The sequence below is a fragment of the Trichoderma citrinoviride genome, assembly GCF_003025115.1.
Source record: "Trichoderma citrinoviride strain TUCIM 6016 unplaced genomic scaffold BBK36scaffold_6, whole genome shotgun sequence".
Classification (NCBI taxonomy): domain Eukaryota; kingdom Fungi; phylum Ascomycota; class Sordariomycetes; order Hypocreales; family Hypocreaceae; genus Trichoderma; species Trichoderma citrinoviride.
Genome location: NW_020194714.1, coordinates 866,518 through 894,502, shown reverse-complemented (window position 1 = coordinate 894,502; position 27,985 = coordinate 866,518). Strand labels below are relative to the sequence as shown.

General features: G+C 54.1%; 6 protein-coding genes and 1 non-coding gene across 7 annotated transcripts; 4 read left to right on the top strand and 3 right to left on the bottom strand.

Moving 5' to 3' along the window:
* Position 1: 1 nt before the first annotated feature.
* BBK36DRAFT_1117830 (hypothetical protein) lies at positions 2-1,340 on the bottom strand (the record flags this gene model as incomplete). The annotated part of the gene is made up of 2 exons (XM_024890402.1): positions 2-506; positions 565-1,340. 2 exons carry the CDS (start codon positions 1,338-1,340, stop codon positions 2-4), a joined length of 1,281 nt encoding a protein of 426 aa, XP_024750243.1.
* Positions 1,341-2,416: 1,076 nt separating this feature from the next.
* On the top strand, positions 2,417-3,208 carry BBK36DRAFT_1158873 (hypothetical protein; the record flags this gene model as incomplete). The annotated part of the gene is made up of 2 exons (XM_024894154.1): positions 2,417-2,704; positions 2,753-3,208. 2 exons carry the CDS (start codon positions 2,417-2,419, stop codon positions 3,206-3,208), a joined length of 744 nt encoding a protein of 247 aa, XP_024750242.1.
* A 98-nt stretch (positions 3,209-3,306) lies between these two features.
* On the bottom strand, positions 3,307-4,602 carry BBK36DRAFT_1168436 (hypothetical protein; the record flags this gene model as incomplete). The annotated part of the gene is made up of 2 exons (XM_024895182.1): positions 3,307-3,792; positions 3,871-4,602. The coding sequence occupies 2 exons, from the start codon at positions 4,600-4,602 to the stop codon at positions 3,307-3,309; spliced, it is 1,218 nt and encodes a 405-aa protein (XP_024750241.1).
* A 995-nt stretch (positions 4,603-5,597) lies between these two features.
* Positions 5,598-8,036, top strand: BBK36DRAFT_1158871 (hypothetical protein; the record flags this gene model as incomplete). The annotated part of the gene is made up of 2 exons (XM_024894153.1): positions 5,598-5,607; positions 5,662-8,036. The coding sequence occupies 2 exons, from the start codon at positions 5,598-5,600 to the stop codon at positions 8,034-8,036; spliced, it is 2,385 nt and encodes a 794-aa protein (XP_024750240.1).
* A 6,403-nt stretch (positions 8,037-14,439) lies between these two features.
* BBK36DRAFT_1158870 (Di-copper centre-containing protein) lies at positions 14,440-16,718 on the top strand (the record flags this gene model as incomplete). Its single annotated transcript, XM_024894152.1, has 8 exons — positions 14,440-14,597; positions 14,790-14,866; positions 14,935-15,017; positions 15,104-15,151; positions 15,221-15,586; positions 15,657-15,811; positions 15,869-16,475; positions 16,545-16,718. The coding sequence occupies 8 exons, from the start codon at positions 14,440-14,442 to the stop codon at positions 16,716-16,718; spliced, it is 1,668 nt and encodes a 555-aa protein (XP_024750239.1).
* Positions 16,719-17,528: 810 nt separating this feature from the next.
* BBK36DRAFT_t84 lies at positions 17,529-17,626 on the bottom strand. The gene has a single exon. It is a non-coding gene; the product is annotated as a tRNA-Phe (tRNA).
* A 6,734-nt stretch (positions 17,627-24,360) lies between these two features.
* On the top strand, positions 24,361-26,106 carry BBK36DRAFT_19527 (MFS general substrate transporter; the record flags this gene model as incomplete). The annotated part of the gene is made up of 3 exons (XM_024897880.1): positions 24,361-24,468; positions 24,694-24,899; positions 24,981-26,106. The coding sequence occupies 3 exons, from the start codon at positions 24,361-24,363 to the stop codon at positions 26,104-26,106; spliced, it is 1,440 nt and encodes a 479-aa protein (XP_024750238.1).
* Positions 26,107-27,985: the final 1,879 nt, after the last annotated feature.

The following is a 27,985-nucleotide window of genomic DNA, read 5'->3' as shown; positions in this document are numbered from 1 at the left end:
TCTAAGATCGAGTTCTCTTTGCGTGAGCCGGTGCCAGCGGCTCTGCAGCTGCGCGCTTCGTGCCTGATCGGTTCGCATGCTCCTTGGTACGGATCCAGGAGTCAAAGGGACTCTTCTTGCCGGTGCGCTTGATCGGGGCGGTTTCTGCGGCCAGCTTGTTGGTGGACCGAGTGGTTCGCCTGGTTTCCGGCGGAGATACGGGTGCAAACTTGGGGGCGTCTGGCGTCTTAGCCCTCTCTTCCTTGGCTTGCACGGGCGTCTCAACAACGGCCGAGGGCTTCTCTGGTTCCGGCTTGGCGGCATCCTCGACGTCAGTTGCGGCTTCTTCTTCTTCAAGCATGGCCTTGGTCTTGGGGGCAGGGGCCTTGGCGGGGAAGAGAAGCCGGGGCTTGATGGAAGATCGCGTGAGGGGTTTGGCGAAGTGAGCCTCAACATCCGAATCCAGTTCTTCGTCTTCTTCGCCGTCATCAAATTCCGAGAACTTGCGGAAAAACTTCTTGCCACGGCTAGAAACGCTAGGTTAGAACCTGTTTGATCGTCAACAAGGGCTGCGGATATACTCACAACACGTAAATCATGCCGTCTTCGCGGCGAGATACTTCGTCAACCGACTGAGAGCCTTCGCCGGGAACGTGAATCTTGCGCTTAGTGCGGCGTCTGGAGGGTTCTGCACTGGCGGCATTGCCGATGAAGGGATTCGACTTGCTGTCGTCTTTTTTGGGAATGCGGTCTTGAGAGTCGGTGAAAATTTCAATGTCCTCCGCGGCAACCTCAGCCCGGAAGCTCTCCAGCGTCATGGCAGAGTACTTCTTGGAGCGCTTCTTACGCGGGCTTGACAGCTCCGTCTCCTCGGCAACAGGGAACAGATTGCGGGCAAAGGCCTGAAGCTGGGCGACGTCCTTGGAGCTCGGGGGCTTCTGGGGCGTCTTGGAAGGCGTGGGAAGCGGGAGGGAAGACGAGGCGACAGCTCTACCGGCCACGGTCTTTTCCTTGGATCCCGACGCGACGGTGGCTTCTGCTGCCAGAGTCGCGGTCACGCGTCGGACAGAGTCGGCGGCAGGCTGGCGCTTCTTGCGCGGAGAAGCAGCAGCCGGTGAGGTCATGGCTGCTGAGCTCTGAGCGCTGGATTTTGCTGCGGTGCGAGGTGAGGCGAGGGCTTTGCGGGTAGTCGGCGGCGGCGAAGGCGTCCTAGCGGATGCGCGCTGTGCAGATAGTCTCGCGGATTTGCGTGGTGAATACGGTTCCCAGCTGTCGTGATAGCCCAGGCGAGGCGCGGGCGGCGTTCGGATGGAAGAAGAAGGAGGGGAAGGCGTCGAGGGTGCAGCGTCGACGGCGGCCATTGTGAAGGCGGAAAGAAAGAAAAAAAAAAATTCAATCCAATCCGGAAAAACAAAGGATACAGATACTGGAGCGTGAATTGGCTGTCTCGACGCGACGACCACTCGGTACCATAGAGCTCGACGGCAATGCGATCTGGTGGCAATGATGGTGATGCAGTTCTCTGGGGACGTCCGTGGTGTTGTCGCGGCGGCAGAAGCGTGGACTCGGAAACGGCCAGAAAACACTAACAGCCACAAACAAAATAAAGGCGCAGCGGATCGGAGGGTGAGATGCGGTGCAAGGCGACGGTGAGCGAATTCGATACAATCATAGGGCGACACGGCCGTGCAGATGCTGTGAGCGACAGGGACGGCAGGGCGGACGAGCAAGCGTGAGCAGCGATTAAACGATAATGCGGCGAAATCGGGTGACGATGTTTGGTGATGGATGGCAGAGGAGGAGAGCAGGATTGCGGGAGCTAGACGTGGGAGCGCTGGGAATCCGAGAGGCTGGGGGGGACAACGGCTGGGCTGGAATGCTGCCGGCCCTAGACAAAGGGACTGCCGACCACTGGAGGGTGGGCCGGCCTCCCTTGGGTTCAAGGCCGTACCGACAAGTACCTGCTGTGCAGACGCGTTGAGGGCTCCGCTCCAGGGTGGCTCGTCCACAGCGCGTCCGTTTCGCGTCACCGGGCGGCCAATCAGCGGCCGGCCATGCGCTGGAGCCGTCTTGCGATGGCCGCCCTGGAGCGGCTGCGATTGGCGCTCCAGGGGCTGCGGGCCACTGACGGGGCCGCTGGCCATCACCACGGCAGCAGTGCAAGATGTGCTGTAATACAGCGCTGTGCTGTGCTGTGCTGTGCACAACTCGCGATCCTCTGCTGCATTGACGCCCGTATCAGCTTATCCGCGGATGGCTTGTCGATTGCCAGCAGAAATTCCCCCACTCCAGACAATTGAACCCACGACAGACGACATAACGTCACTTGAAGCGCGCAGCTACCTGACTTCATGTTCTAACCGATCCGCGAATACTACTTTCATTCTTCTTCAGCTGCAGCCATCTCTAGTAGATCATCCGACGAAACCTCGCAACCATGTCTGACCCAATGGACATTGACGATGATTCGGACCTCTGGACCTCACCCGTGAAAAACGACCCTTCAGAGCCTCGTGCAAAGACGCCAAAGACTCCCAGAACACCTCGAACCCCAAAAACGCCCACAGCAAACGACCACCGGTCGGAGCCGCTCGATCGAGACGCAATGCTAAGAAGGGAGCTGGAGGGCGTGCGCAAAATCAACCAGGTCATTGAGGGCGTCATTGGCACTCTGCAGCGGGCAGGCGGCAACATGAATGCAAGTCTTGAGCTTGGTGATCCCTTTGTATTTCAGTCCACACCGTTATAGCGTATTAACATGTGATGCCCGCAGTCCGTCAACAACACCGTCTCAAACGCATCCGCACTGCTCAACACATGGACGCGCATCCTCTCCCAGACAGAACACAATCAGCGCCTGATCCTCGATCCAACATGGAAAGGCGCAACAAACGACCTGGCCGAGATTGAGGCCGAAAACCTGCGGAGACAACAGGAAGAGGCGCGCAGAGCGGCAGAGGAAGAGGAGCGGAAAGAAGAGCTTCGCCGGCGCCGCGAGGAGGAGGAACAGCGGAGGAAGCTGCCCGCATCAAAGTCTGCTCGGGGAGCGCGTGGGAGTGCTAGAGGCCTCCGCGCAGCTCGCGGACGGTCCAGGGTGGCTTCGTTGTCATCGCGGATTGCCAGCAGCTCAAGATATAACACCTCTTCAGCTTCTTCCAGTAGCCGTGGCACCTCTGGCATAGGGAGGGGGCTCGGGACGACTAGGAGTCGCTATGGCGGAGCCAAGTAGCTGTGTCGGCTGGAGCCCGTATTGTCTCCTTTCTGTTTCCTCGCATTCGATGTCGATATTGCTACGTAGATACCCCCAAAATTGCCAAGTCGCAGACGCTATTTCTTCTGGAAGAAGTGACTTAGCTTTTTCATCCCGCTTGTGTTGACCTTTTTGAGCTCTCTGACACCCCGGCTCTCGCTGGCCTTTTTCTTCTTCTCCTCTTCCATCCTTCTCTTCTTCTCCATCCGAGCCTCGTCCTCTTCTTCATCCAGGTTTCGCTTGCGAGAATAGTCCTGCGCCCTCACGGCCAGCGTTTCAGACCGCAGCTTCTCGAGGCTCGCAATATAGTCGTTCAAGCGAGAGAAATCCACCGGCCCGCCTGCCCCTGTGAAGCTCTGCTTGAGAGTATCCGCTAGTCCGGGAGGCACGTAGCTTGCGCAGATGAATTCGAAGGCCGTCTTGAGCTTTTGCAGCTTGACGATTTCCGGCGAAGCTTGCAGAGCGCTGACAATGCTCTCATCTGCTTGCTCTGCAACGGATGTTGCCGCCGTGCTTGCTTGAGATATAGACGAAGCATCCGTCTCTGCGCTTGATACCGTGGACTGAGAGGTCGCCGAGTCGGTCAGCGGAGTGGACGTTCCAGACTCTACGCTGCTGGAGACTTGGGTCTCGGTTCGGACCACCCGATGCATAAGCGGTGCTTCGAGGACTTTGTTCACAAATTTCTCTTCCATGCTCGGTGGGAAGCCGCTCTCGCTCATCCTCTTGGCTTTCTGATAGATGACTTCCAAAAGCTTCTCCTCGTTCAGCCGAAACATTTGCTCATCTCCTGCATCGACTGTGTCGCAGACTGCGCTCATCCGGCTCTCTATCAGCCGTCGCGTCGTGTCCCAACGCAGAATTTCGGATAGATGCGAGCTTTCCTGCGGCAGCTTATCCAGGTGGTCGTCGCTGGACAGAAACAGTCGCTTCGGCTTCTCTGATCCTTTGGATGCCTTTGCATCGGCCAATGCCGGCAGAACCAAGAAGAGGGGATCCAGGGCGGTGGCCACGAAGAGCTCTGATCCCATTGTCACTTGGGAGCCCGGCCCTGCAGCGTCACCATTCTCGGCTTCATCGAGGTTGGGACTTGCTTCGATGAGCCAGCTTCGCGGTTCCGTTTTAGGAACGGCTATCCGTTTGAATTCGTAGATGCCGGTATCGGGACATACGAGGTATCGTGAGGGCTGTGAGGTTCGAGGGTTGGGGAGGGTGACGATTCGAGCTTCGGGGGTCGCCTTTGACGGGAGGATGAAGACCTTGGGAGGCTCGCCGGAGTGAGGGACGAGAGTGATGGCCGATTTCGATTTCGACGAGTCGGCATCAGCTGCCGGAGCCGCTGTTGAGGGCTTGGCCGACCGTGTCCTCGCCATGGCGGCCACCTGAGATCGAGCTGGGCAGCAGATTGGTATTGGAGGATGGCCCAATTGGTTCGATTTAGTAGGCGCAAGTTGAGTCCGAGCGTTGCGCGATTCCAACAAGCCGGTGTTGACAAAGCAATCAAGGCAACAACACAAGAGAGTTTTGTCTAGACTGAAGTTGTCGCCGTCACAAGCCCTGAATCGAACTCCGGTCGCATTGGATCTCGCACGAGACCGGCCAGAACCCCTGCCAAACTCAAAAGCGACGCGATTCGACGCGTGTTTTGCGCCCGTCCCGCGTTTTAGGCCTGGTTCAAGCAGTTCCAGCAGCTCCAGCGGCTCCACCCCAGCCAGCCAAGCAGCAGCCACTACCGATCTGGCTGCTGGCGTCCCCACAACTCCATCGTACAGGCAGGGCCCTTCTGAAGCTACAGCAGCCCAGAGCCTTATCGGCTGGCGGAAACCTGGAAGCGCTGCCCGAACAGCGCATCATTTTTTCGAGGCCCCATCAGAAGTCGATTGGTTGCATCCATCGCCTTTGCACATCACCTAAACTCCATAATCCGGGCCATCGACCACAGAGAGTGCGACAAGTCGGGACGAGGCGCTGCAGCCACAGACACCTGCAGCAGTTATTCAGAACCGCCGTCCGGAGCGCGCAGTCAGCATCTTTCCCCTCTCACCATCTTTTGCGTCCTGGTCGTGCGCACACTGGCGGGCCAATCCCATCATCTCAGCATTCCCCCCGCCGCCTCTGCCGTTTGTCGCAACCCCGAACTCAAGTCGCAGAAGCCCTCGCGCCTCCATCTGCGGCCGCACCACGCCCGCCGCCTCCGTATGGCCCCGGGCGCTGACGAACCATACATAGCCAGGGCCAGCTGCCGGTGCCCTGCCTTGTCGTGCCGCGCCTGAGATAGACTCCCCCGGGCATCGTTGGGCACAGGCGCAGGACAGCACAGCACGCGCAGCTCAGGCGCTGCCAGACGACACCCGAATCCACCATCACCATGGCCCACGGTGAGTGGTCCTTGCCTCGCAGGCTGCCAATCGTCGTCGCTGACCGCCTGCCAGGACCGCAAGAAGCAGAGGCCGCCTGGCCTCCTCGATCGCCCCACGAAGCCCTCATGAGCACCCCCAAAGGCCGCCAGCGCTACCGAGAAATGATGGATCAGACCTCGCCCTCGCCTTCTCCATCCATGAGCACAGGCAGGGCTCTGGCTTCCGTCATGGCCCGGTCCGGCGCGCTCCAGGAACAGATGGATGACGACGACGACGATGACGAGGAGACGCTCCAGCTCAAGCTGCAGGAGATCCAGGCCCGCCTCAAGCTGAAGAAGCTGCAAAAGGCCAAGGAGAATGCCGCCCAGGGCAGGCCCGACAGGAGGCATTCCCGCTCGAACTCGGCGGCGTCAGTCCTCCAGGCACAGCGCGGCGCCCGTGGAACCACGCCAACGTCGGAAAACACCAGGCCCGCGTCGCAGAACAACGTGCAGGTTCCTGCCTCTCCCATCAGGAAAGTGCAAGCTCCGTCCGATCCAAAATCGCCAAGTAGGGTGCTGCTGGGGATCGACAAGGGCTTGCGGGCAAAGGACATTTCGCTCAAGCGCGCCCCGAGCTTTCGCAGGGCAGCAAGCACCGATGGAGCGGCCCAGAGAGCCCCTCTCCAGAGGTCCAGGGCGATGAGCTCTTCGGGAGCCAAGTCGCCCGAAGGAGTCCGGCCGCTCAGCTTCAATGAGCGTCTGGCGTCTGCAAGGACAGAGGATAAGTCACGTGCTGAAAGGCAGGAGAGGATATCGCAACTGAGGTCCAGTGCATTCGGCATTGGCAAGGAGGAGATGGAGGAGTATAAGAAGAACGCCGTCGAGATCCCCGACGAGCCTCTGCCGGCCCCGTCGTTTAGCAGAGACGAGGTCTTGGGCAAGAAGCCGGCCGCCCCCGCGTTACAGCGGACCAGGACGGCGTCTGATCTGCGCAATGCTGCGGAGAGGGATAGCAACCCTCCTCCGTTTGCGCCGTCGATATTTGGACGGAAAAACAGTCCGACAGCCAGCGAAGCATCCACGGAGGAGCAGGGTGCATTTGAGCCTTACTCTAGCCTACATCTATCCAAGCGGATACTGCCTCATCGAGTGGTTGCCAGGCATATTTCCGGCAAGAAGGTCTTCAACGTCAAGGATCTCTTGCGAGAGGTCAAGGCTCCAGACTTTGCCCTGCCCGATGTCGAAGAGGACATTGTCGTCTTTGCCATTGTGGCCAAGAAGTCGGAGCCTCGAGCACACAAGCCTGTCCCCGGGAAGAACGGGCAGAAGGAGGAAGACCGTGGCAAGTACATGGTGCTGTCCCTGGTTGATCTGGAATGGGAAGTAGACCTGTTTCTGTTCAACACGGGATTCACCAGGTACTGGAAGCTCACCGAAGGCACCGTCATTGCCATCCTCAACCCCTCCGTGATGCCGCCGCCCGCCGGACGACAAGATACTGGGCGCTTCAGCCTGGTCATCAACTCTGACGAGGACACGATTCTGGAAATCGGCGCAGCTCGCGACTTGGGCTACTGTCAGTCGGTCAAGAAGGATGGGGAGGCGTGCAAGTCTTGGGTGAACAAGAAACGGACGCAGTACTGCGAATTCCACTCCAACGAAGCCATTCGAAAACAGCGGGCAACACGCATGGAAGTCAACTCGGCCGGGTTCGGGGCGCGCAGCCGTTTCCAGGGCAAGAATTCGGCAGAGATCTTTATGCCAAAGAAGCCCAACAACTACGACTGGGAGACAAAGACGCATTGGTATGTGTCACGCGGACATACGGCTGCGGATCTGCTCGACGGCAAGGACAGGGAACCCTCGGATCGAAAGGACAAGGCCGAGTTTTTACGCCGAACCATGGAGGCCAAGGAGAAGGAGCGCGAGATCATGAAGAAGCTTGGCCAGGTCGGCAATGCCGCTGGGAAAGAGTACATGCAGCGTTCAGGGTCGCGAGCCGACGCAGGCGGCTTAGCACCCAGCAGCATGAGCTCGAACCAGCAGATGTTCGGCGCATCCGACCCCTTCTCGGAGGAGCCCGAACGGCCAGACGCCGGCGCTCTCGGCCTCCTCGACAGGTCCCGAGACATTCACCTCAGTCCCGTTAAGAGGAAACGGACGGGCAGCTCTCAGACTGGCTCCATGACGCGGAGCAACAGCAGCAACAGCAGCAGCACGACCTACAGCAGGCCGACCGGCCTTGGATGGGGCGGTGCGCTAAAAGACAAGCTGTCGAGCATGAAGGAAGGCGAGAAGCTCAAGCCGGAACAGCCACCGCTTAGGAAGAAGACGCGGTTCGTGACAGAAAAGGGCATCAGAGAGGCTGGCCGGGAGAGCTTTGGCAACCTGGCCGAGAAGAATCTGGCCGATCGGCAGGTCATTCTTCAAGACGATGACGATGACGAGCTTGTCATTGTGAGATAGATCAAGGCGGATTGGATCTCCTCTACAGAATCGGTCTCCTTCGGAAGCATTGGGGCCTCAAACGACGTTACGACCATACACTAAAAGGCATGGACAGGGTTTTGTTTTTGTTTTCCTTTAGCATCACTGGCATTGTGTAGGCTTAAGCACATGTTTTTTACAGGCACAACACCATCACAGTGTATCACCGCTGTTTTGTTCTCTCCTACTTTTGCTTTATCTCTTTGGTATTCTGGAAGGGCAGATGGAACAATTGGGAAACGGGTTCGGTAGGAGAGCCTCGCACGGTTTTCTGTACTACAAGAATCAAGGGAAGCGGGGGAGGGAGTATGGGCACAGGATGTTTTTCTGTTTATTGTGTTCTTTGTGTGTTTGTTACTAGGACTTTTAGGATGCGGGAATCATGTTTTTCCAGACGAGAGAATACGACATGTTGTGTCTACTGAACATGTGCTGATTTTGACGCCGTGTAGCTGTCCACTGGGGCCGCTCGGAAGTTGGCCACGAAAAGGAGGGTGTCACAGCCGAAGAGGGGAGCCTATATATTTGGTTACTTTTTGTAAATTGTCTGTCTGTTGTCATACGGGAGAAAAAGTTCTGAATTTGCCTCCAATGCTTCTAAAAGCAGATATGTATTATTATCCTGGCAATGATCTTTTCTGTTCAGCTTCATCATTGAAACCCACCCTGTGTTGCTGTGCTCGTTGGGGGGGGGGGGACGAGAGGAAACGAAAGCCCCAACATGGACCATGCCAGTTTCTTCTCTTCCGATATTCGCCATCGCAATATTATTTCTGAGTTGGGATCTTTTTGGCGATCCAATTGGAAAATCCGTTGGAACAGCAGAAGTCGCTGATTCCCCTTCTACTGCAGTGGAGTTTTTGCCGACGTTGAACTGGCCTTGACGGCTCATGGGCTGAACAAGACAAATGCAAACTATCTACTATATTAGAGGAGAAAGGTGTGTAATCTGTAATTAACCACGTGGGTTTTTCGCTAGAATTGTTCTGTTGTCATGCCACACCAAGTTTTCCTTACCGGCTTCTGCTTCAATACGAAGTACATACGTATAGCGAGTTGTTGGGAGAGGTCTGGTGTGTATTGCAATTTCCACCCCGCTTCTTTGATGATGACGGTGCTGGACGGTCAGAAGTATGTTTGTTTCTTTTGCAGCTGTGGAAGGTTGGAGGAGGTTTAGCGCTTTGGCGTTGCTGTGGTACGAGAGATGATCTTGTTCTGATGAGGGATGCAAGGTTGGAAGCTTGGAAGTTCTTTGACGTCAGGTGTTGCAGTAGCTCAGGTAGCTGAACAGATAGAAAAGAACAAGCATGCTTCAACGATTCTCGGAGAACTGGCCTGAATTGGAACTTTTGGTGCAGTCAATTGCTCACACGAGCATTTGTAACCTCCCTTACCTTACCTTAGGTTTGCCAGTAGGCCACCTTGGCCAGCTCACCTTTACATGTAGGGAGGTTAAGTTTACGTTATTGAGGCGGCCCTACCTACCTAGTAACCGTAGAGGGGGGTGGAGGCAAAGAAGCCCGGGCGCGGAACTGAATACAAGACGCCACGATGCGGAGGTGGATGGAGGTTAATACGATGTAAGCTTAAAGCGATTGAGTATGGCTTGAGAGGAACGGAAAACCGTGTGTGAGCGTGTGTAAGGGAAGCTTTCTGCTTTGTTACCTACCTACCTAGATCTAGGTAGGTAATGTCCGGTGCGTCGTTTTGCCACTTGTAAGCGGGCTAGCAATGAGAGGGAGATGTAGGTCATGAGGCTAATTTGGGCTGAAGTTGACGATGCTACTGTAGATGATGTTCATCGTTCTGTTCTCAGGTGGTTCAGCTCAGATGCATGTAGCTGAGGCTTAGCAGATGCGAAAGTATTGCATTTTCAATCGAATGATAGCCTGCAGAAAAAGAAGAAACCACGAAAACAAACAAAGGCCAGCGAGATGGGCTGAAGGAAGAAAAAGACGTCCGAGTGGGAAAGTGATCAATTGTACCTCCATGATATCTTTATTTACAGCCTCGTCAAAAAAAAAAAAAGGCTGGGATTTTTATTCGCATTCTTTCCTTTTTTAGGAGAGCCAAGTAAGGGGATGGATTTTCTGTGACAACGCAATTTCGTCAGTTCGTATTTTGCTTGGCTTTTTTCTTCTTCCGGGTGTACCTTAGTGAGGAAGCCCAATCCGCAAGGAAGAACAAAGAGGAAAAAAGAAAAAGAAACATTGCGTGCTCGTTCTTCAACGCAGTTGGGGGGGTACCAGATGGGGCGTTGGAATACGGAAAGCTGGTCGAATAGACTTCTTGTAGGGGTGATGCAAGAATGAAGGTGTGGTGAACATGCTTCGATTGGTAACAGGTAGTCTACAACTAAGTAGCTGCAGGATGCACAACCGCTCGCGCATTTTTACCCCGTATAACAAGCATGCGCCGGCTTTTCGAAATGATAGCATTGGATGGTAATTACAAGCAACTCATGATCGTTGTACGGGGTGACATGCGCAATGATGACGATGAGCGGTAAGCGAAAAGACTGAGGAGAAGTTCCAGTGGGCTTCTAGATGATTGCGATTGACGGTTGAACAAGGGGAGGGGGGGGTTGTCATGGGCCAGACTTCGGTTATGTATATATCTCTAGTAGGCAAAGACGGAGTTCGGCAGCAGAGGCAGCCAAGTCATGAAGATCAATACATGGAGCTGCTGTTTTTCCATCAGTGAGAGGTCGAAAAACACAGCCATTTTGGGGCTGTTATCACAGATGATTGAAACGAAACGAATACAATGCTCAAGCATCAGTGTCAAGTCTCAGGTGAAGAGGAAAACCGGGCACGTTTGGTCAAGGAATGGAGTGCAATCGCTTTCCACCTGACTTGTAAAAAATAGACGCCACATGGGGGTCAAAAAAAGACACTGCATTTTGCAAATACTAGTGGCTATTTTCAAGAGAACAAAGTTCCATTTGGCCACTTTGCCGGCTGGTGCTCAGTTGTGGTTGTTTGTTCTGGCTGCTGTGGGTTGGCGCGTGTGCGATGTGTGCATGTATGTATGTCTCACACAAGCGCGGTAGGGGGTGAACTACTAACAGATGGTAAAGTATACAGACTACTATCTAGCATCTGCTAGTAGTAGTGGTGATATTTTGACGGATCTCAGTCATATCTCCAGCTTCGTTGGCGTAACGTGATCCAGTTGTGGTGGTGAGCTAGTGGTGGAAGCTGTCCACGATGGCAGCAGCAGTGATAGCATGAGAGATGCAGGCACCTCCAAGGTGTCGAGTAATGAACCAAACCACATGTCAGCATGACACGGCCAACGGCGAGCTGAGTCGTATCGAACTACCCATTGGAGAGAAGTCTATTAGATTAACCAACACAACCCGGCATCGAAGCTCTGAATCGCCAAAAACTATTGCTTGATAGTCGCTCTGATCTGCTCGAGTAGTGCCAGGCCGGACCCTCCGAGGGTGCCGGTTCCGAGACCAGACCAGGCACAGCGCACGAAGCAATAGTACTACTAATAACAACTGGAATTGGAATCTCTGCTTTCTCTGCTTCTAAAATTATCACGCGCACGGCCAATAGAGCAGATACATGTTACCAGATGCAGTCATACCTTTAGGTACCGTACCGTGAATACATACAATGGAAGATGCAGTGTCATCGAACCCATGGCACGATCCAATCAATGGCGACCACAAGCTCAATGGCCTGTCGCACCGTTTCCGCCACATTCGATTGGCTCGCGACCGTCGACTTGGCGCCGCCGTGCCGCGGAGCTGAGCTTCAGGGCGTCTGGTCTCTTCTTTCTTTTGACCAGCAAAAGACTTACAATACTACACATGTACAAACATACAGTAGCATCCTCCGTCCATCTCACACACACACACACACACACTCACATGCTAGAATTGCCATGACATACGAGAAAGCATGGCGACACAAGACGAAACACGATGTGCATCTTCGGTCCACTCTTGCGCATTGGATCGTCGAGCCGGTGAGGCGAGGCCGATGGATGAATGGGTGGTGGCTATTACTCCGAATGTCCATCGCTTGCATTGGCCGTTCGTTGCGACGAGGCCGGGGCTGGGCTGGGCTGCATGCTGTGCGACATGGGCGGACTACACGAGATGCGGCAACCAGGGCACAGAACATGGACGGCTGGATTGATGTTGCAACTTCGTATGTGCTGCTGGTGATGATCAAGAACTGCCACACCTCAGAAGAAGCGGGAGTTGGTACATCATGCAGCACAGGCACATGCAATCATCGTCGAGACAAAAGACCCTCACGAATAGCGGCGTTTGTTTCTTTAAGCTCTGCTAGTCCGCCATCACACGCTTTCACCAAGCATAACTCAAGCTTTTTGCCTCGGAAATAACTTAGAATAGAGCCTTAACACAACTGGGCGCCCTGGCGGCGGTTCCCTCCATCCATCATCCCTGGGGCCTGTCATCGGCTTTCTCGGCGCTATGCCCAAGGGAGCAGGAAACGAGAACTGGGAGAAACCCCCTTCGAAACGGAGGGCTCCAGCATTGGGGAGGGGGACATGGGCCTTTGTTCCCGTGATGAAGATGAACCCGCGAAACAAGATGAAGATGCAGACGGCAATGGCAGTCGAAAGAGATAAAAAGAGGAGAACAGCAAGGAAAGGCAAGGCCGGTTTGCCGGTGTCATAACGTCCATCTCTCCGATGCCAATCGTTGCAACTCTGGAGAGTAGTAAGCCCCCAAAGACCAGCAGCTGGTCGGCGCTTCGCCGGCGTACCGTGTCTCAGACCAGCGCATCGCTCTTCAGTCGCGCGCGCCCGTCCGATCACCAGCCTGCTGTCCTTTCTTCCTCTCTCCGGCCTTTCCTCCTCCTCGCTCTCTGCTGGGGGCAGCCCTGAGCAAGCAAGCAAACAATGGAGTCGGCCCAACTCCCCCCTGCCCTTCCTCCCCGCACATCCATCAACCGGCTGCCCTGAAATCTCCTTGGACGCCAGGCCATTTCCCGCTTCGGGCATGGGGCGTGTCGACGGCGCCTGTCCCGGGGCCTGGGCGAACTGGGACGCCACTGGAGCCGAGCTGCGGGATTGGACGATATTGCATCGCAGGGGCCTCGTATCGTGGGCGTGGCGCTGCTGCTGCAGAAGAGAGAGAGAGAGAGAGAGAGGCTCCACGCAGGAGGGCTCCATATCCCCTTCGCTCCGGTCTTTTCTTTGCCCTCGCTCCCTTGGACAAGGTGCTGACTGAACTGGAGATTTGACTGGGCTGGGGCTGGTGTGCAGGTGCAGTCTACAGTAAAAAAGACCGTACCTTGCAGTTGTGTGTAGCATTGTGTATGCACTTTCTCTGCCGCGGGGAGGCGGAAACGAAGAGAGACGGACAAGAATAACATCAAGTACTAGTAGTAGTATACGATTCATTCAGGGATGGAGATGCCAGCCTCGCCAGGGAGACCAGACGGCCAAGACGTCACGAACCCACCGTGATGCTATTACTATCACGCCGGCCAGGTACTCCTACACGCTCGTATCACTCGGCGGCATGGAGTAACATGGCCTCGTACGAGTATTTGTACAATCATCACTCGGGTTTCCCCTCGACCTCGGTTTGCCTGCCTGCCTGCTTGCTAGCTACCGAGATCCCGGGCGCCTTTGTTGATGCAGTAGTAGTAGTAATAGTAGTAGTATGTAGCAGTAGTATGCAGCACACCGGCTCCAGCTCCAGCTCCAGCTCCAGCAGGACCGGCGTCTTCCTGTCTGCAAGGTAGCAGCTGCTCGTGTGAGTGGAGAGGGACGATCCGGCAGCTAATCCCAAAGAACGCTGCCAAAAAGCAAATAAATAAAATAATACAAAACCTCACAGCCTGGCTTTCTCGCCTTGCCTCTTCCCATTCCCACCCCCTGACCGGAACCTTGGCTGACTCCCTCCCCCTTCCCCCCCAGCAGCCCATCTTTATCCCTATTATTACAAACGTCCATACTACCTTGCCTTTTACATTACACGGTTGGCCCGTATAATACGCACCCGGTCCTTTTTTTACGAGAGGATTCCAAAAGGTACTGACATATAAGGCATTACCTATATATCAACCTCTGGGCTCGGTTCTCCTGCACCCGCCTCTTGTGACAGGAAGAGCCGACTCTCGCTTTTAGGGAAGGGAACTCGCCTTTCATTCCACAACCTTTTTCCTTTCCAACCCACAAGGGGGGGCAATTACAGCAAGACGCGCCTTTTTTCCCTTCCAGTCTCTCGCTTCGAAATTTCTATTTGATCTTATTTCTTTTTTTTTTCTTGCGCGCGCGCCTCCTTCCAGACACTCGTTTTCCCTCACCCTCCCTGGGATAATCACGCTCGTTTTTTTTTTTTTTGAAAGAAGGGAGAAGAACAAAAGACACAACCAGATTCGCCATCATGCGGTTGCAAACTTCCCTCTCGGTGCTGGCCTTGGCCACAGTTTCACTCGCACAGGGCACGACACACATCCCCGTCACCGGTGTTCCCGTCGCTGCTGGTGCTGCCGTGCCGCTGAGACAGAATATCAATGACCTGGTCAACTCGGGGCCGCAGTGGTGAGTGATGCCCCTCCCCTCCCATCCCTTTCCCTTGCCTTGTCAACATAGAGAGAGAGAAGAGAAAGCAGGTGAAAAGAAGGGAGGGGAAAAAGAGAGAAGGAGAGAGAGAGAGCCATTGGATGTGCCAGCCGCATGGAGACACGAGAGACATGAACGATTCGGGGAAACTCACATGTTGCATGCGAATAGGGATCTCTACGTCCAGGCCATGTACAACATGTCCAAGCTGGACTCCCATGACCCGTACAGCTACTTCCAGATTGCCGGTAAATATCCCCCATCTTTCCTCTTGCGAGGTGACATGACTCTCGGAGCTTTGAGTAACACCAGCTAGGCATCCACGGCGCACCGTACATTGAGTACAACAAGGCCGGAGCAAAGTCGGGTGACGGCTGGCTGGGCTACTGCCCTCACGGTGTATGTTTGATCGAGGAGAGAGACGCGGGTTCATGGCCTTGAGCCCGCCGTCTGTGAGCCGGATTCATCTCTGACCGTTTCTTTAGGAGGATCTCTTCATCAGCTGGCACCGCCCTTACGTCCTGCTCTTTGAGGTATGAACATGCCTGGGCTTCGACTTGTATGCGTCGCTCTCACGAGGACTTCAACTGACGGCCTCCCAGCAAGCCTTGGTCTCCATCGCCAAGAAGATCGCCGATGGATATCCCGCGGCTGTCCGCGCCAAATACCAGGCCGCCGCCGCCAGCCTGCGCGCCCCCTACTGGGACTGGGCCCTCGACAGCGAGGTTCCGCCCTGCACCGTCCCCCAGACGCTCAAGATCAACATCCCCAGCGGCAGCGGCACCAAGGCCGTCGACTACACCAACCCCCTGCGCACCTACTACTTCCCGCACATCTCCATGACCGGCTCGTACGGCGAGTTCACCGGCGGAGGCGACGACCACACCGTCCGCTGCGTCGCGTCCAAGCAGAGCTATCCCGCCACCGCCAACTCCAACCTGGCTGCCCGTCCTTACAAGTCCTGGATCGTACGTTGTCTCTCGGAAACACACCCCCGTATGATGGAAACCCTCAGTCACTGACACAGACGGCCCGCAGTACGACGTTCTGACCAACTCTCAAAACTTTGCCGATTTCGCTTCCACCAGCGGCCCCGGCATCAACTTTGAGCAGATTCACAATGCCATCCACTGGGACGGTGCTTGCGGCAATCAGTTCCTCGCTCCCGACTACTCCGGCTTCGACCCCCTGTTGTAAGTTGACCTATCAAGACACTGACAAAACAACGCAAGCTGACGATGAATACGCAGCTTCATGCACCATGCCCAGGTCGACCGCATGTGGGCTCTCTGGGAGGCCATCATGCCCCAGTCGCCCCTTTTCACGGCCTCATACAAGGGCCAGTCTCGATTCAACAGCAAGTCCGGCAGCACCATCACCCCGGACTCGCCCCTGCAGCCCTTCTACCAGGCCAACGGCAAGTTCCACACCTCCAACACGGTCAAGAGCATCGTGGGCATGGGCTACTCGTACAAGGGCATCGAGTACTGGCAAAAGTCCCAGGCCCAGATCAAGTCGAGCGTCACCACCATGATCAACCAGCTGTACGGACCCAACTCGGGCAAGAAGCGCAACGCTGCCCGCGACTTCTTGACCGACCTCGTCTCCGACCTGACCAAGACCCGTTACTTTGCCAAGGTCTCTGTCAACGTGACCGAGATCACCACCCGTCCCTGCGAGATCAACGTCTATGTGGGCGGCCAGAAGGCCGGTAGCTTGATTGTCATGAAGCTCCCCGCCGAGGGCATGGTCAACGGTGGATTCACCATCGACAACCCCATGGAGAGCATCCTGCACGGAGGTCTCCGCAACGCCGTCCAGGCCTTTTCCGAAGACATTGAGGTTGAGATTCTCACGGTAAGGCCCCCGTCTCACTACATGTACTCTCTCGCCGTATAAAGATCTGTTACTGACCCCCAGACGCAGCGCGACGGCCAAGCCATCCCCCTCGAGACCGTCCCCAGCCTCTCCATCGACCTCGAGACCGCCAACGTCACCCTGCCCTCGGCCCTCGACCAGCTGCCCAAGTACGGCCAGCGCTCGAGGCACCGCGCAAAGGCCGCCCAGCGCGGACAGCGCTTCTCTCTGCCCTCTCTGTAAGGGGCTGACAGCCTCTCCCGTCCGTCCCCGTCTGTCTATCAAGGGGGCGAGATAGCCAGCTTGCCAGCAAGCTAATTCTCTTGACGCTCCCTTTTTATCTTCCACCTTTTTTTATTCTTGATCATTTTGGCGAAACGATATTTGGCTATCTAGAGCGGTGGGCGTGTGCGCGAGCGTGCACCTTGGGTCATTTTTGTGTCTGTGCGGGTTTTTTTCTGTGTGATGGAAAGTACATTATTTGCAGATGACGCTTGAATATACATACATATATGACTTCTTCTTCCACCTGAATTGGGGGGGGATGGGTTAACTTGTTCCCTATATCATTCCAGCTGTTGTTTGGCCTCTGCGTGGATGTGACGTGGCTGTTTTCTTCTCAAGCTCGTCAATTGAGCGTGTGATTTATAAGTCGAGCAAGTTCAGATCCTACCTCATCTATACGTGCCCTTGGTGAAAAGGTGAAGTTGAGGCTGTCGAGGTAGGATTCAAAGGATGAGCGCCACCATGCGTGTCATTCAGCCATCGCGACGCCTCCCGTAGCAGGGGTTAATCGATTCAACTAATTTATTACCGGATAAGAGACAGCCCTTGGTGAATCGATCGGCAAGGTATGAATGGACTAGGCCATATGTGATGATTGACAGTTGTTTTAAAAGACGGGAAGAAATATGGAAGTAATACTAGTTCTGATATGAATTGGGATGATTAAAACTTGAAGATGGAAAAAAAAACAAAAATAAGAATAGAATAAAATGAATGAATTGGGGTAAAAAAGAAACAAGAGAGTGGGGGAGAGAATAAAAAAAACAATGCGGCCTGTGTGGATCGAACACACGACCTTCAGATATCGAATGGACCGAAAGTTTGGAAACTTCAGTCTGACGCTCTCCCAGCTGAGCTAAGGCCGCAAATTGTTGACAGGATGGAATCTTGTTGGTGCTTATACGAGGCGCTGCCTCGGTCATGGCACGGCAACACGAAAAGGCAAACCTGGACAGTCCATGTATAAGGGTGATTATCTACCTACCTAGTTAGGCTATGGCTTTGATGGCTGCAGGTTGGTTGATGGAGTACTATTATTCTTCCTTTTTTTTTTTTTTTAATACCTCTTTACTTTTTTGAGATTGTTTGCTTTGCTCTTTTTCTTTTCCTCTTTTTCACTGATTTTCGTTTTCGGCGTGGGTTGAAGAATGTCTTTATAGGAGGAAGCTTTTCTTCTGGCGCTGTGAGTTTATTGGATGACCTGGAGGTGCAGTATATGAAGATGTTACTGTACGGTCACCAGGGTAAGCTTCCCAATGAGATGACTTGTCCACTCTCTGAATGTGACTTCAAGAGTTTTGGTACTAGGAGAGTTAATTCGAGACGTGATGGTATTTCTGTGAGTCTTTTGTCAAGTTTGACTTGAGCCGGCTGCTCAGTGCCAGCGCCATCAGGATTCAAGGTATATACCACCCTTGATGAGATAGAATCTGGTGAGGTTATTGCGAATGGCCCCTCGAGAGTTGCAACTAATCTTGATGTCACTGAAGGACTTCGTTGACGGCACTTTAGATCTCCTTGGTGAAATTTTTCAAAACCCTTCAATATAGGTCAATGACTCTAACAAAATGAAATGAAATATATACTTATACGCAGACGTATATAACGCATGTAATCTAGGTAAGGGAATATGGAGGAAAAGAAGCTTAGAGCTTGTGGCTCTCCCAGCATGTGGATCGCTGAGTATGCGTTGCAGCATCTCGTTGGATTGTGGAGAAAGCTGGATCCAGCTGCGGGAGACATGACAATAGATCTTGATTTGTTAATAGAGAAAAGCGACTTTCTTATGGGGACATACCACTTGATTCTATGAAGGAAATACCGGTTGATTTAGTCCAAGTATGGTCTTTGAGCGGCCTTTGACTTGCACGGGGATTTTACAGTAAATGGGTATATCAACTTTGAGAATGCATTGATAGATCCATATGGTCAATGATAAAACCTTTTCGAAAGCATTGTATCAAGCTCCAGTGTAGTTCGGACACTCTTAAGTCTTTGCCCTGGATTATTGATGGGTTCGAACATGATCGACATGTGTCAAAAGTCCCGGCCTATACGAGTGCTCATGTTTAGGGTATGCCGCACATCTTTGAGTGCATTCATCAAGCCCTTATATGAGCAGAGGGCTTGAAAGCTGTTAAAGTAGGGACTGAGCCGTTCAATAGAGCTTTGAGGGCAAATGACACTGCACATGTGGATGAAGAGAGGAATTGCCGCCCTCCCTGCATGGGCGGTATGCTTGCCCCGGATGGCTGCCTGAACTCGCTGGTTTGGCCATGACTCCTACACCAATGGAGACTCTGGTTCCGTCTGAAGTAGTTGTGTTATCATAAATTAGATTGATGCTTATTTGCCATATACTATTGGCCTCACTCAGTAAGCTGGAGCCTTCTTACTGCTTAGAAACAAGGTTCCTCCAGACGGCCACAGACGAGACGATCTTCTCCAGATTTCCCCGTCAAGATAGAGTTCCAGAACGGCCATCTTCCTTCTGAACTAGAAAAACACGCAAACTAAGCCCCGAATCTCCGCTGCGTAAGATTCGAATAGGGACTGCCTCATTCTCCATACACTATATGGTAGCCAGCCGTCAAGATCAACCCTTTGGGACATGGATCACCACCAAAAGGCGCGCCCTTCAGGGCATCTTTCAAGCCTCTAGCTTTCTAGAAGCTCAAGGGGACGGGGTTAAGCCATCTTTTCAGCTGTTTCCTGACAGTCAGCCGGCATGAGTCAAGACTTGGTAAAGATAGTGTCGAGTCAACAGATTACGGAACAGCCTCTGTATCCACAACAAGCAACTCATCCATAGGAAGCTTCAATAACAGCGTGTCACCTTGAAACTGCGGTGATTTATACACTCACGTGGTATCACGCATGCCTGAATCCTCCGCTCCATCATAATTAGCTCTCTTTGCCGCTCAATGGTTGACTCTGCCGTGCTCACGACAGAATAAGCTCCGCCAAAGGAGCAGCCACGCGTTTGATGCTGTGTCATTTGAGACGCTTACATGCGGACGCATGGATTACCGCAGGCGCCGTCGCAAATCAAACGCTCATCCGGTGTTGGGTTCGTGTGTTTGTCTCCTCCGCCCATATCACGCCCAGGCCAATGCAGAGACCGACCGACACTCATCCCGGAAAAGACTGCATGTCGAGTTACAGCTGGATATTGGGTGGCTTTTAGCATCCAGGGATGCCCGTTCACAACTATTGGTGCTAAAAATATGATGGCGTTACGGGTTAGGCGGTGCTTCGAATATTGCATACCATTGTAGAACACTGGACGAAAAGGGGCGAGAAACAGACGGACACTTCCACCAAGCGACAACCCGGGGTGCCCCCGTTATCCCCATAAACAGCTGAACGAGATCAAGTTCCTACCAGTACTCAGCTTGAGTCTGCAGATGGGACGAGTCCTTCAGAAGTTGATGGCAGAACGAGGTGGTGCAACCGGAGAAGCGGCCATGGCAAGACGGTGCGACGGCGACGGCTCTGGCGGCGTACACAACTGTAATCTGGGCATCACTAAAATAGAATGATACATCATGTTGCCTCGGCACACTACTAGTATCCAGTCTGTGGAACATGTATGATGTACGAGGCGATGTGGATTCAGTTCTTGTCGAGTGCCGGTCAAAGGATTCTTGCAACACAACTCGCTGACTTGATCGAGACGCAGCCTCGCTCACTCCGGTGCACGTGCATCAATATCCGCTTGAACCAATATTGTCAGGACAGAGATAAGAATTCAATAATTCATAGGTATCACATGGCTACAGTCGATGTTTAGCGACTGGCTTCCCATGCCACAAGACGCTTCATGGGCAAATCTACCAGAAGTCCCAGTCTCAAGGCACCTTATCCGTCGTCCCTCGGTAAAGGGAGTAGAGACCGGTAGCTTGTGTTTGTCACGGCGATTATTGATAGAGGACGCTGGATCTGCGAATGGGGCCGAATTTAGACGAGCAGCCGTCGATATGCGGCATCGCCGAGCAGCAGTGTCAGGCGAGATTGGGGTTGGTGGCGTTTGCCCGTTGCTTTTCGTCCTCGTCTTGGGGGTTTCGGCGCCCTTTTTTTTGGCGTTTGCAGCTGTGGGCTCCCGCAGGGGTACAGTAGCTGGGTTCAAGATGCCAGAAAGGGTCAGGTTCTGCGGATGGCGTCGTTTTGTTTGAAGGTGACTTGTGATGAGTTGACTGTTGTTTTTCTGTTTTATCTTTCTTTCCGAACATTGTTCCGTTAGTAGACATTGTCAGATTGCGCAGGCATCATCAAACGAACAGCAAACAGGCGCTGACCCCTGATTTCGTTCAAACGAGGCTCGGGGCTGACTGTTGCTGCGAGCTGGAGCCTCGGGCGAGAGACGGCCGAAGCTGGAGAAGGCAAGTCAATTGGCGTCGGCAGATGATGGAATGGAGATCTCCCCGCTTTCTTGGCTCGATGGCTAGCGGGGACAAGTCGAGGGGAAGAATGGCTAAGGAATCAAGCTTGAACAGCCACCGCGCGCCATCACGCCGTCTTGTTCCTTTTTTCCATGGCCTTTCTATGATGCGTGAATTGGTGGTTGGAGGCAAGGAATGAAGAGGGCAACTATCGCCGCGCAATCTCTTATCTCCACGTTACCGCGCTTGCCCAGTGCTACTTCAAATGCGAACTTGGTGCTACCTGCCTACGATGCTGCAATCATCCTCAGGGAGAAATTGGAATATCCCACTCCTCTATCATCCGCTTGACCTTGACGATTCTGCATATTTCGATGCTTCCAACCCATTCTCATCCTGACTGCGCCAATCGACGATGAATTGATGACGGACACAGGAAACCCATTCCTCCCCCTTGCCTTGGTTCCAGGCCAGTCATCAGCCATCTGCAGCCTAGGTAATCAATGGCGGCCTTCGGACATATTCCACCCTCTCGTGCTCCCCGGCTTCCGTCCCATGAGATGCGCTGCAGCCATCCAGCAGACAGGCGGGAGCGCGGCCAGAACGTGGCATGGACATGGTCGCACACACGCCAAAGTCGCAGCCAATCCGCGCCCTCTCAACTTTGATGCCAATGTCCACGAGTCAGCATCCCGACAATCAAGTGACTGCTCCAATGCGCTTGAAGCCATCGCGTTTCCAGCAGCGACGGCGCCGTGGGGTAGCTCCAGCGTTGACCTTTTTGCTGACAATTGCCGTCCCCTTCGATCTTCATGGGTTCTTGGCAGCTCGTTGTCGTGTGTGCCTTACTCGGACAAAGTACGCATCACCCACTGCCATCCAGCGGCTCTTCTCATCTTGGTGCAACTGTGACATCAACCAGATTCCCGTTCCCGATCGTCCTTCGGGTGCTTCGGGAATCCACTGCTCAAAGCAGAAAAGCCGCCATCTTCGACGAGCCAGAGGCTGAGGTCATGACAGGCAGCATCAATGGCTCCAACGGAGATTTGCAAGAGATCCAATAGCTGTCTAGTCTTTCGAGCTCCCACTGCGCTTATTGGGCCTCGAGGGGCACAAGAGACTCGAATCTGGGCTCGTTGGGGGTCGCAAAGGCTAAATGGAAACGAATGTTCCAAGGCTTCCAGACTACAGCACATTGGGCCAAACGGCGGGCAGCCCTGGCTGGACGGGCTCTGCCTGGCGCTAAGTAGACCAAGGCTTGATCACTTGTCCAGATACTATGCTGTGTGCGGTGTGCTCCGGACTACTACTGGCAAGAGAACGGTGAAAATCCCGGTCTACATTGCCGCCTTGCTTGGGCCAAGGGCGAGGCCATGCATGAGCATTCCAAATTGGAAAGGCTAGACAGTCGGAGCCAAGCACCTCGGACCGCGTACAAGGCACGCCGCGGGATAACCCAAGTGCGTTGCCTGTCAGCGAAACCTCCACTGGCATTTCCCTTCTCTGCGATTGCGAATCTACTTCGTACAGACGCATGGTGGCCTCGAACAGTCGCGAAGAAATCTCCCCTTCCCCTCGTCCGTTCGCCATCGGCCTTGGTTTGGGGAACAAGGTGGGGAGTTGGCATCGGCCATAAGCCCCAGACGGGCACTTCCCCAAAGACACTAACCTTAGTTCCAACAAGGATGCACATCAGTTTGGGGTCAAGGCGGAGCTGATGGAGAACGGCAGGCATCGACAACGACCTATGACGGAGCGCCTGGGGACGAGGGGGCAGCAGTATGTACTCCAACCCTCCCAACTCCGTTGCCCTCTGCTTGATTCGGTTGACGGCCGGCCGGCCACCCATCAAGTACTAGCAAGCAGCAGAGGGACGCAGGGAGAAGCAGATTGGGAATGTCTCCATATCAAACAAGCTCAAACAGAGGATGTGAAGAGATTGAGTGGCGTCTCTACGGCCGCCACTATCCTTCCGCGGCTGGAGCCTTGTCCACTTGTATGCATCAACACTTCAGCATCTCGGTTTGTTGCCGTCGTTTGCAACCGCTACATTGACGGCAAGTAATCGCGCAGTCTACGGAAGCGATGAACTAAATTGCCACCTGGGGCGCCCAATATGTCGTGCCTGTAAGATGAAGTGTGATCGCAATGCCTACCTACGCTAGGGAGAGGATACCTTGGACGACACCTGGGCTGCTACGGAATATGCCGACTGCGGTAGGAAAACGAGGCGGATGAGAGACAAGGCACCAAACCCCGGTGCTGAATCCGTATGCCGTGTCGGTCCGCCGTTTGTAAAGGCACTGACGGCGCGCCTGCAAGTACGACAAAAAGACACCCTTCATAACGAGCCTCCCTCGCCCACCATGGCCCTCCTCATGCTGGCGCCAAGTACGAGCAACTCCGTGTGTCTTCTCCGCGTGTCCTATCACCCCAGCATGTTCTTACTCGTTGCATCTCAGAGCTAAACTGCTGGGCCTCTCCCCGCATCTCCATCCCTGTCTAGCTCCTCGTTCTGGGGGAGTCAATCGTCGTCGTCGTCACACCCACCCAGCCCCAGCCTTTTCCCTTGCACCGCTGTGATAACCCATACATCAATAGCCTTGCCTCGATTGGCTTACGGGATTGCGTCTCGCATCTACATGTACTTTGACCCTTGACTCGGGCTGGTCTGGCTCCTCAAAGTGCGGATCCCCAGTCGTGTAATACTACTACTACTACTACTCCACGCGAGTACATTTACACGTCCTGTCTGCACTTATATATGGCCACATGCCTCCGTACTAAACATACATTTACCAGGTCTCGCCCCATCCCCCGAATTCCTCCTTGTTCTTCTTCTCTCTTCCCCCCGGGATCGGCTCACGGTATCCGAGAGGGCGCTCAGTTTCTGTCTGTCTCCTCCGTTGTATAAGGTAAATCGCTTAACAGGTCCAGAGACCCGGTGGCTGCCGCCCGTCTGTCTGAGACCCGGATCAGCAGCACAGGACCGACGTTGTTTTCCCTCCTCAAAGGCCACCACCCCTCCTCCCCAAACTCCTGTCCTTTTCTTTTCTTTTCGCTTAAAACCTGTGAGAGGTTGCGGCTACCACTTGTTTGTCTTTTCTTTTCTTTTCTTTTTTTGTAAATCATAAATTTTGTTCCCTTTTTGTTTTTTTTTCCCCTTGGATAGTGGAGGCTTTCTGTGATTTCTTTTTGTTCAAAAGAATCTGCCCATCATGAGCGACACAGAAAAGGCGCCGGTCGCAGACAACATCTCCAATTCCGAGGTCGACCAGATTGTTGACCCGGATGCGGGCCTGTCCGACGCCGAGAGGGCGGAGAATGTGAGCATCCTCCTTCTGGCCCGCTGGGCCTCGTCAAGGCGTCGTGAGAGCATCACTGACGGACTGCTTCACAGGAACGGCGTCTGCTACGGAAGCTGGACTTGATTCTCATACCATGGGTAAGGCCCTTTTTTCCTTGTCTTGTTTCGCCCTGAACACCCGGCCGGATACCCCGAGTCGTTTGCAATCTCGATACAAAGACAGGCTGCTGACAATTGGTCCCAGCTTACCCTTCTGTATCTCATGTGTTTCCTCGACCGCACAAACATCGGCAACGCCAAGGTGGCCAATCTCACCAAGGATATCCCCATGTCGACATCTCAATACAATGCGTCGCTCACAATCTTCTTCATCTCCTATGCCATCTTTGAGGCGCTCGCCAACTTCCTGCTCAAGCGAACCCGCCCCTCCATCTTCATTCCCATCATCATGTAAGTCGTCGTCACGTCACCCGCCAGGTGCTACCCTCTCGAGTCTCTTCCGTAACCTAACCATGGCCATCACAAATCTAGCGTTCTCTGGGGCGCGTGCATGCTTGGGATGGGCTTTGTCAAGAATTGGTCCGGCCTCATGGCCGCGCGATGGTTCCTGGGCGCTTGCGAAGCCGGTCTCTTCCCCGGCGTCAACTACTATCTCTCGTGCTGGTACAAGCGCAACGAGTTCGGCGTGCGAGCAGCCATCTTCTTCTCGGCCGCAGCCTTGGCCGGCTCCTTTGGCGGTCTCCTCGCGGCAGCCATTGAGAAGCTCGACGGCAAGAGGGGCCTGGCCGGATGGGCCTGGATCTTCATCATCGAGGGCGCGCTGACGATGCTCGTCGGCTTCATCTCCTTCTTCATGGTGCACGACTTCCCCGACGAGGCCAACTTCCTGTCCAAGGACGACCGCATGCGTGTGCTGTACCGGCTCAAGCAGGACAAGCAGAGCTCTGCCGAGCACGAGACGTTCAAGATGAAGTACTTTTGGCAGGCCGTCAAGGACTGGAAGACGTATGCCGGCATGCTCGTCTACATGGGCCCCCTGATGCCTCTGTACTCCTTCAGTCTGTTCCTGCCCTCCATCATCCAGCAGATGAACTTTAGCAAAGCGACGGCCGTCACCCAGCTCCTCAGCGTCCCGCCGTATGCCGCCGCCGCAGTGGCCACCGTGGTAGCCGGACTCTATTCTGACAGGATCCAGAAGCGAGCCATCTTCAACATCTGCATCTCCCTCGTGGGCATCGCCGGCTTCATCATGCTCATGGCCTCGACCAACGCCGGCGTGCAGTACGCCGGCACCTTCCTGGGCGCCATGGGCATCTACCCGTGCATCCCCATCACCATCGCCTGGGTCGCCAACAACGTCGAGGGCGTCTACAAGCGCGGCATCGTCCTCGGCACCGTCATCGGCTGGGGCAACATCAACGGCGTCGTCAGCAGCAACATCTACTACGACGCCCCGCGCTACTTCCAGGGCCACGCCACCATCGTCGGGTACATGTTCATCGGCGTCTTCCTCGGCAGCATCCTCATGGCCACGCTGCTCAGCAGGGAGAACAAGAGGAGGCTCAACGGGGAGCGCAACTACCGCGTCGAGGGCAAGACGCAGCGCGAGATTGACGAGATGGGCGACTTGCGTCCCGACTTTATGTACACTATCTAAGGCGTTTTTTTTTATTTTCTTTTTATCGATTGGGTACGCTTGATGAGAGGCTCGCCTGGGAGGGCTCCGTGGATATACTATGGCCGGTGTTGAACAGGGTTTATCGGTTTCTTGGAGAACCTTTGACGTGTTTGGATACCACTACTTTTGGATATGAAATTACACAGAGTAGAAATCTGTTTTGGCTTTTTACTTGACGGCAATATTCTATGTATATTGGACATGTGCGAGCAAGGAGGACATGGTCATCACCATGTTGAAAAGCTGCTATTGCAAGGGGGTGGCGGCAAATGACAGCGTTTCCCCAAAATCCATGATCTTCACTCCCATCAGATGGTATATGGACCTTTGTTCGACCGTGCTTTTCGCTCTGGACAATGTCTTTTGAGCCCTTGTTACTTGAAACATAGTGCACAAAGAACGCAGGATGAGACACAACAAGGAGTAGTATAACTGTCCAGTGGGGGCATTCTATTCTGGGCCGCATAGGGATACGTAGATGATGAAAACAAACGCGGGCGCTTGTGGTATCTGCGCCCTCTGCATAGTAGTAACTTTAATTTGAACGTGGAATGTCGGTGCCTGGAGGGTGGATTGTGGCCTATCGTTGATACCACTGGACAATCTGTGGGTGAGGCCTCTGAGAGGAGCGGAGGGCAAGGTAGGATCCCATGGCCGCAGTTGAGGGGGAAACGGAGCTCATCTGATTTAATGTATTTTCGACCGTCTGTTGGTTATACTACCGGTAATAAGGTAGCAATGCATGAATTGTCGTGCGAGGGGCAGAGCGGCCATTTCATCAAAACATCTCGTAAACAATCTCGCAGACTTACACAATAGTGTAACTTTCCGAAGGATAGGAACTTGAAGCAAGTGCGGTGAAGATATCCAAGATCTTGTGATGGAGAGGCGGACTCGTTACCTTGACACCATGAACGAAATGTCGGGTCCGGCTTCTGGGGGAAGTGGGGTTGACTCCGACTTGAGCCTTGTGAATGATCGATCTTCTGTTGGCTGCTCTCTTTGTGTCTTGTGTTTAGATCTGCATCTGCTGGACGGGGCTCGAGCGTACGAGATGCATCTGAGACCGTCGTCATTGTTCGGCAGCCAGCAGAAACGAGGCGTTGGTTCGAGAACAGGGGGCCAGGATAGCAGCAGCACCCTTGTGTCCTCGTGGCGGCGGCATGGCCCTCTTGTTTAATTTTCCCCGACGCAAGCCTCGAGTAACATGTCCGAGGAATGGAAATCCCACGAGGTCTGGCGGCGCCTCGGAAGGTTAAACCAAGATTCGAGAACATCGACCCCACTGGTGGCTGTGGGTTAAACTGGAGGCCACGATCCTTGATTGCAACGGGTTCCGAATCCCCACTTGCCGCCCCTCGGGGTGGGATCGGGTCCTCTCAGATGGAATTGTAGGGCTGGACCAGTGACATGGGTCTCGCTGTGTTTTGACCTCATCGTGCTTATGGATTCGCGATGTGAAAGAAGAGGATGGAAGTTGAATCAGCGGTACCTAGAAGACAGCAGAAAAGGAAGTGATGGGGCAGAAGAGAGACGATTCACTAACACATCATGAACCCGCCCTCCTCCTCCTTAGCGTCCCATTTTGCGAGACGGTCATCGGCGTACAAAGTGCGACACTGAAGCCGCTTTGGGGCGAGAGGAAGGAAGACGAGATGCTTGCACACACTGTCTTGACTCGGCATGCACGCAGCCTCATCCATGGCTTGGCCCGTGTCTCTCGCTCTGGATGCTGCCGGTTTGAGCTTTACCTTCTGTTTCTTTCAAGATGGCGGTTGCCTAAGATGGAGCCTGTGACTCTGGAATCGTCATCTGTTCTCCTTTGTCTGGCGGCTATTTGGCCATCTGAAACGAGTAA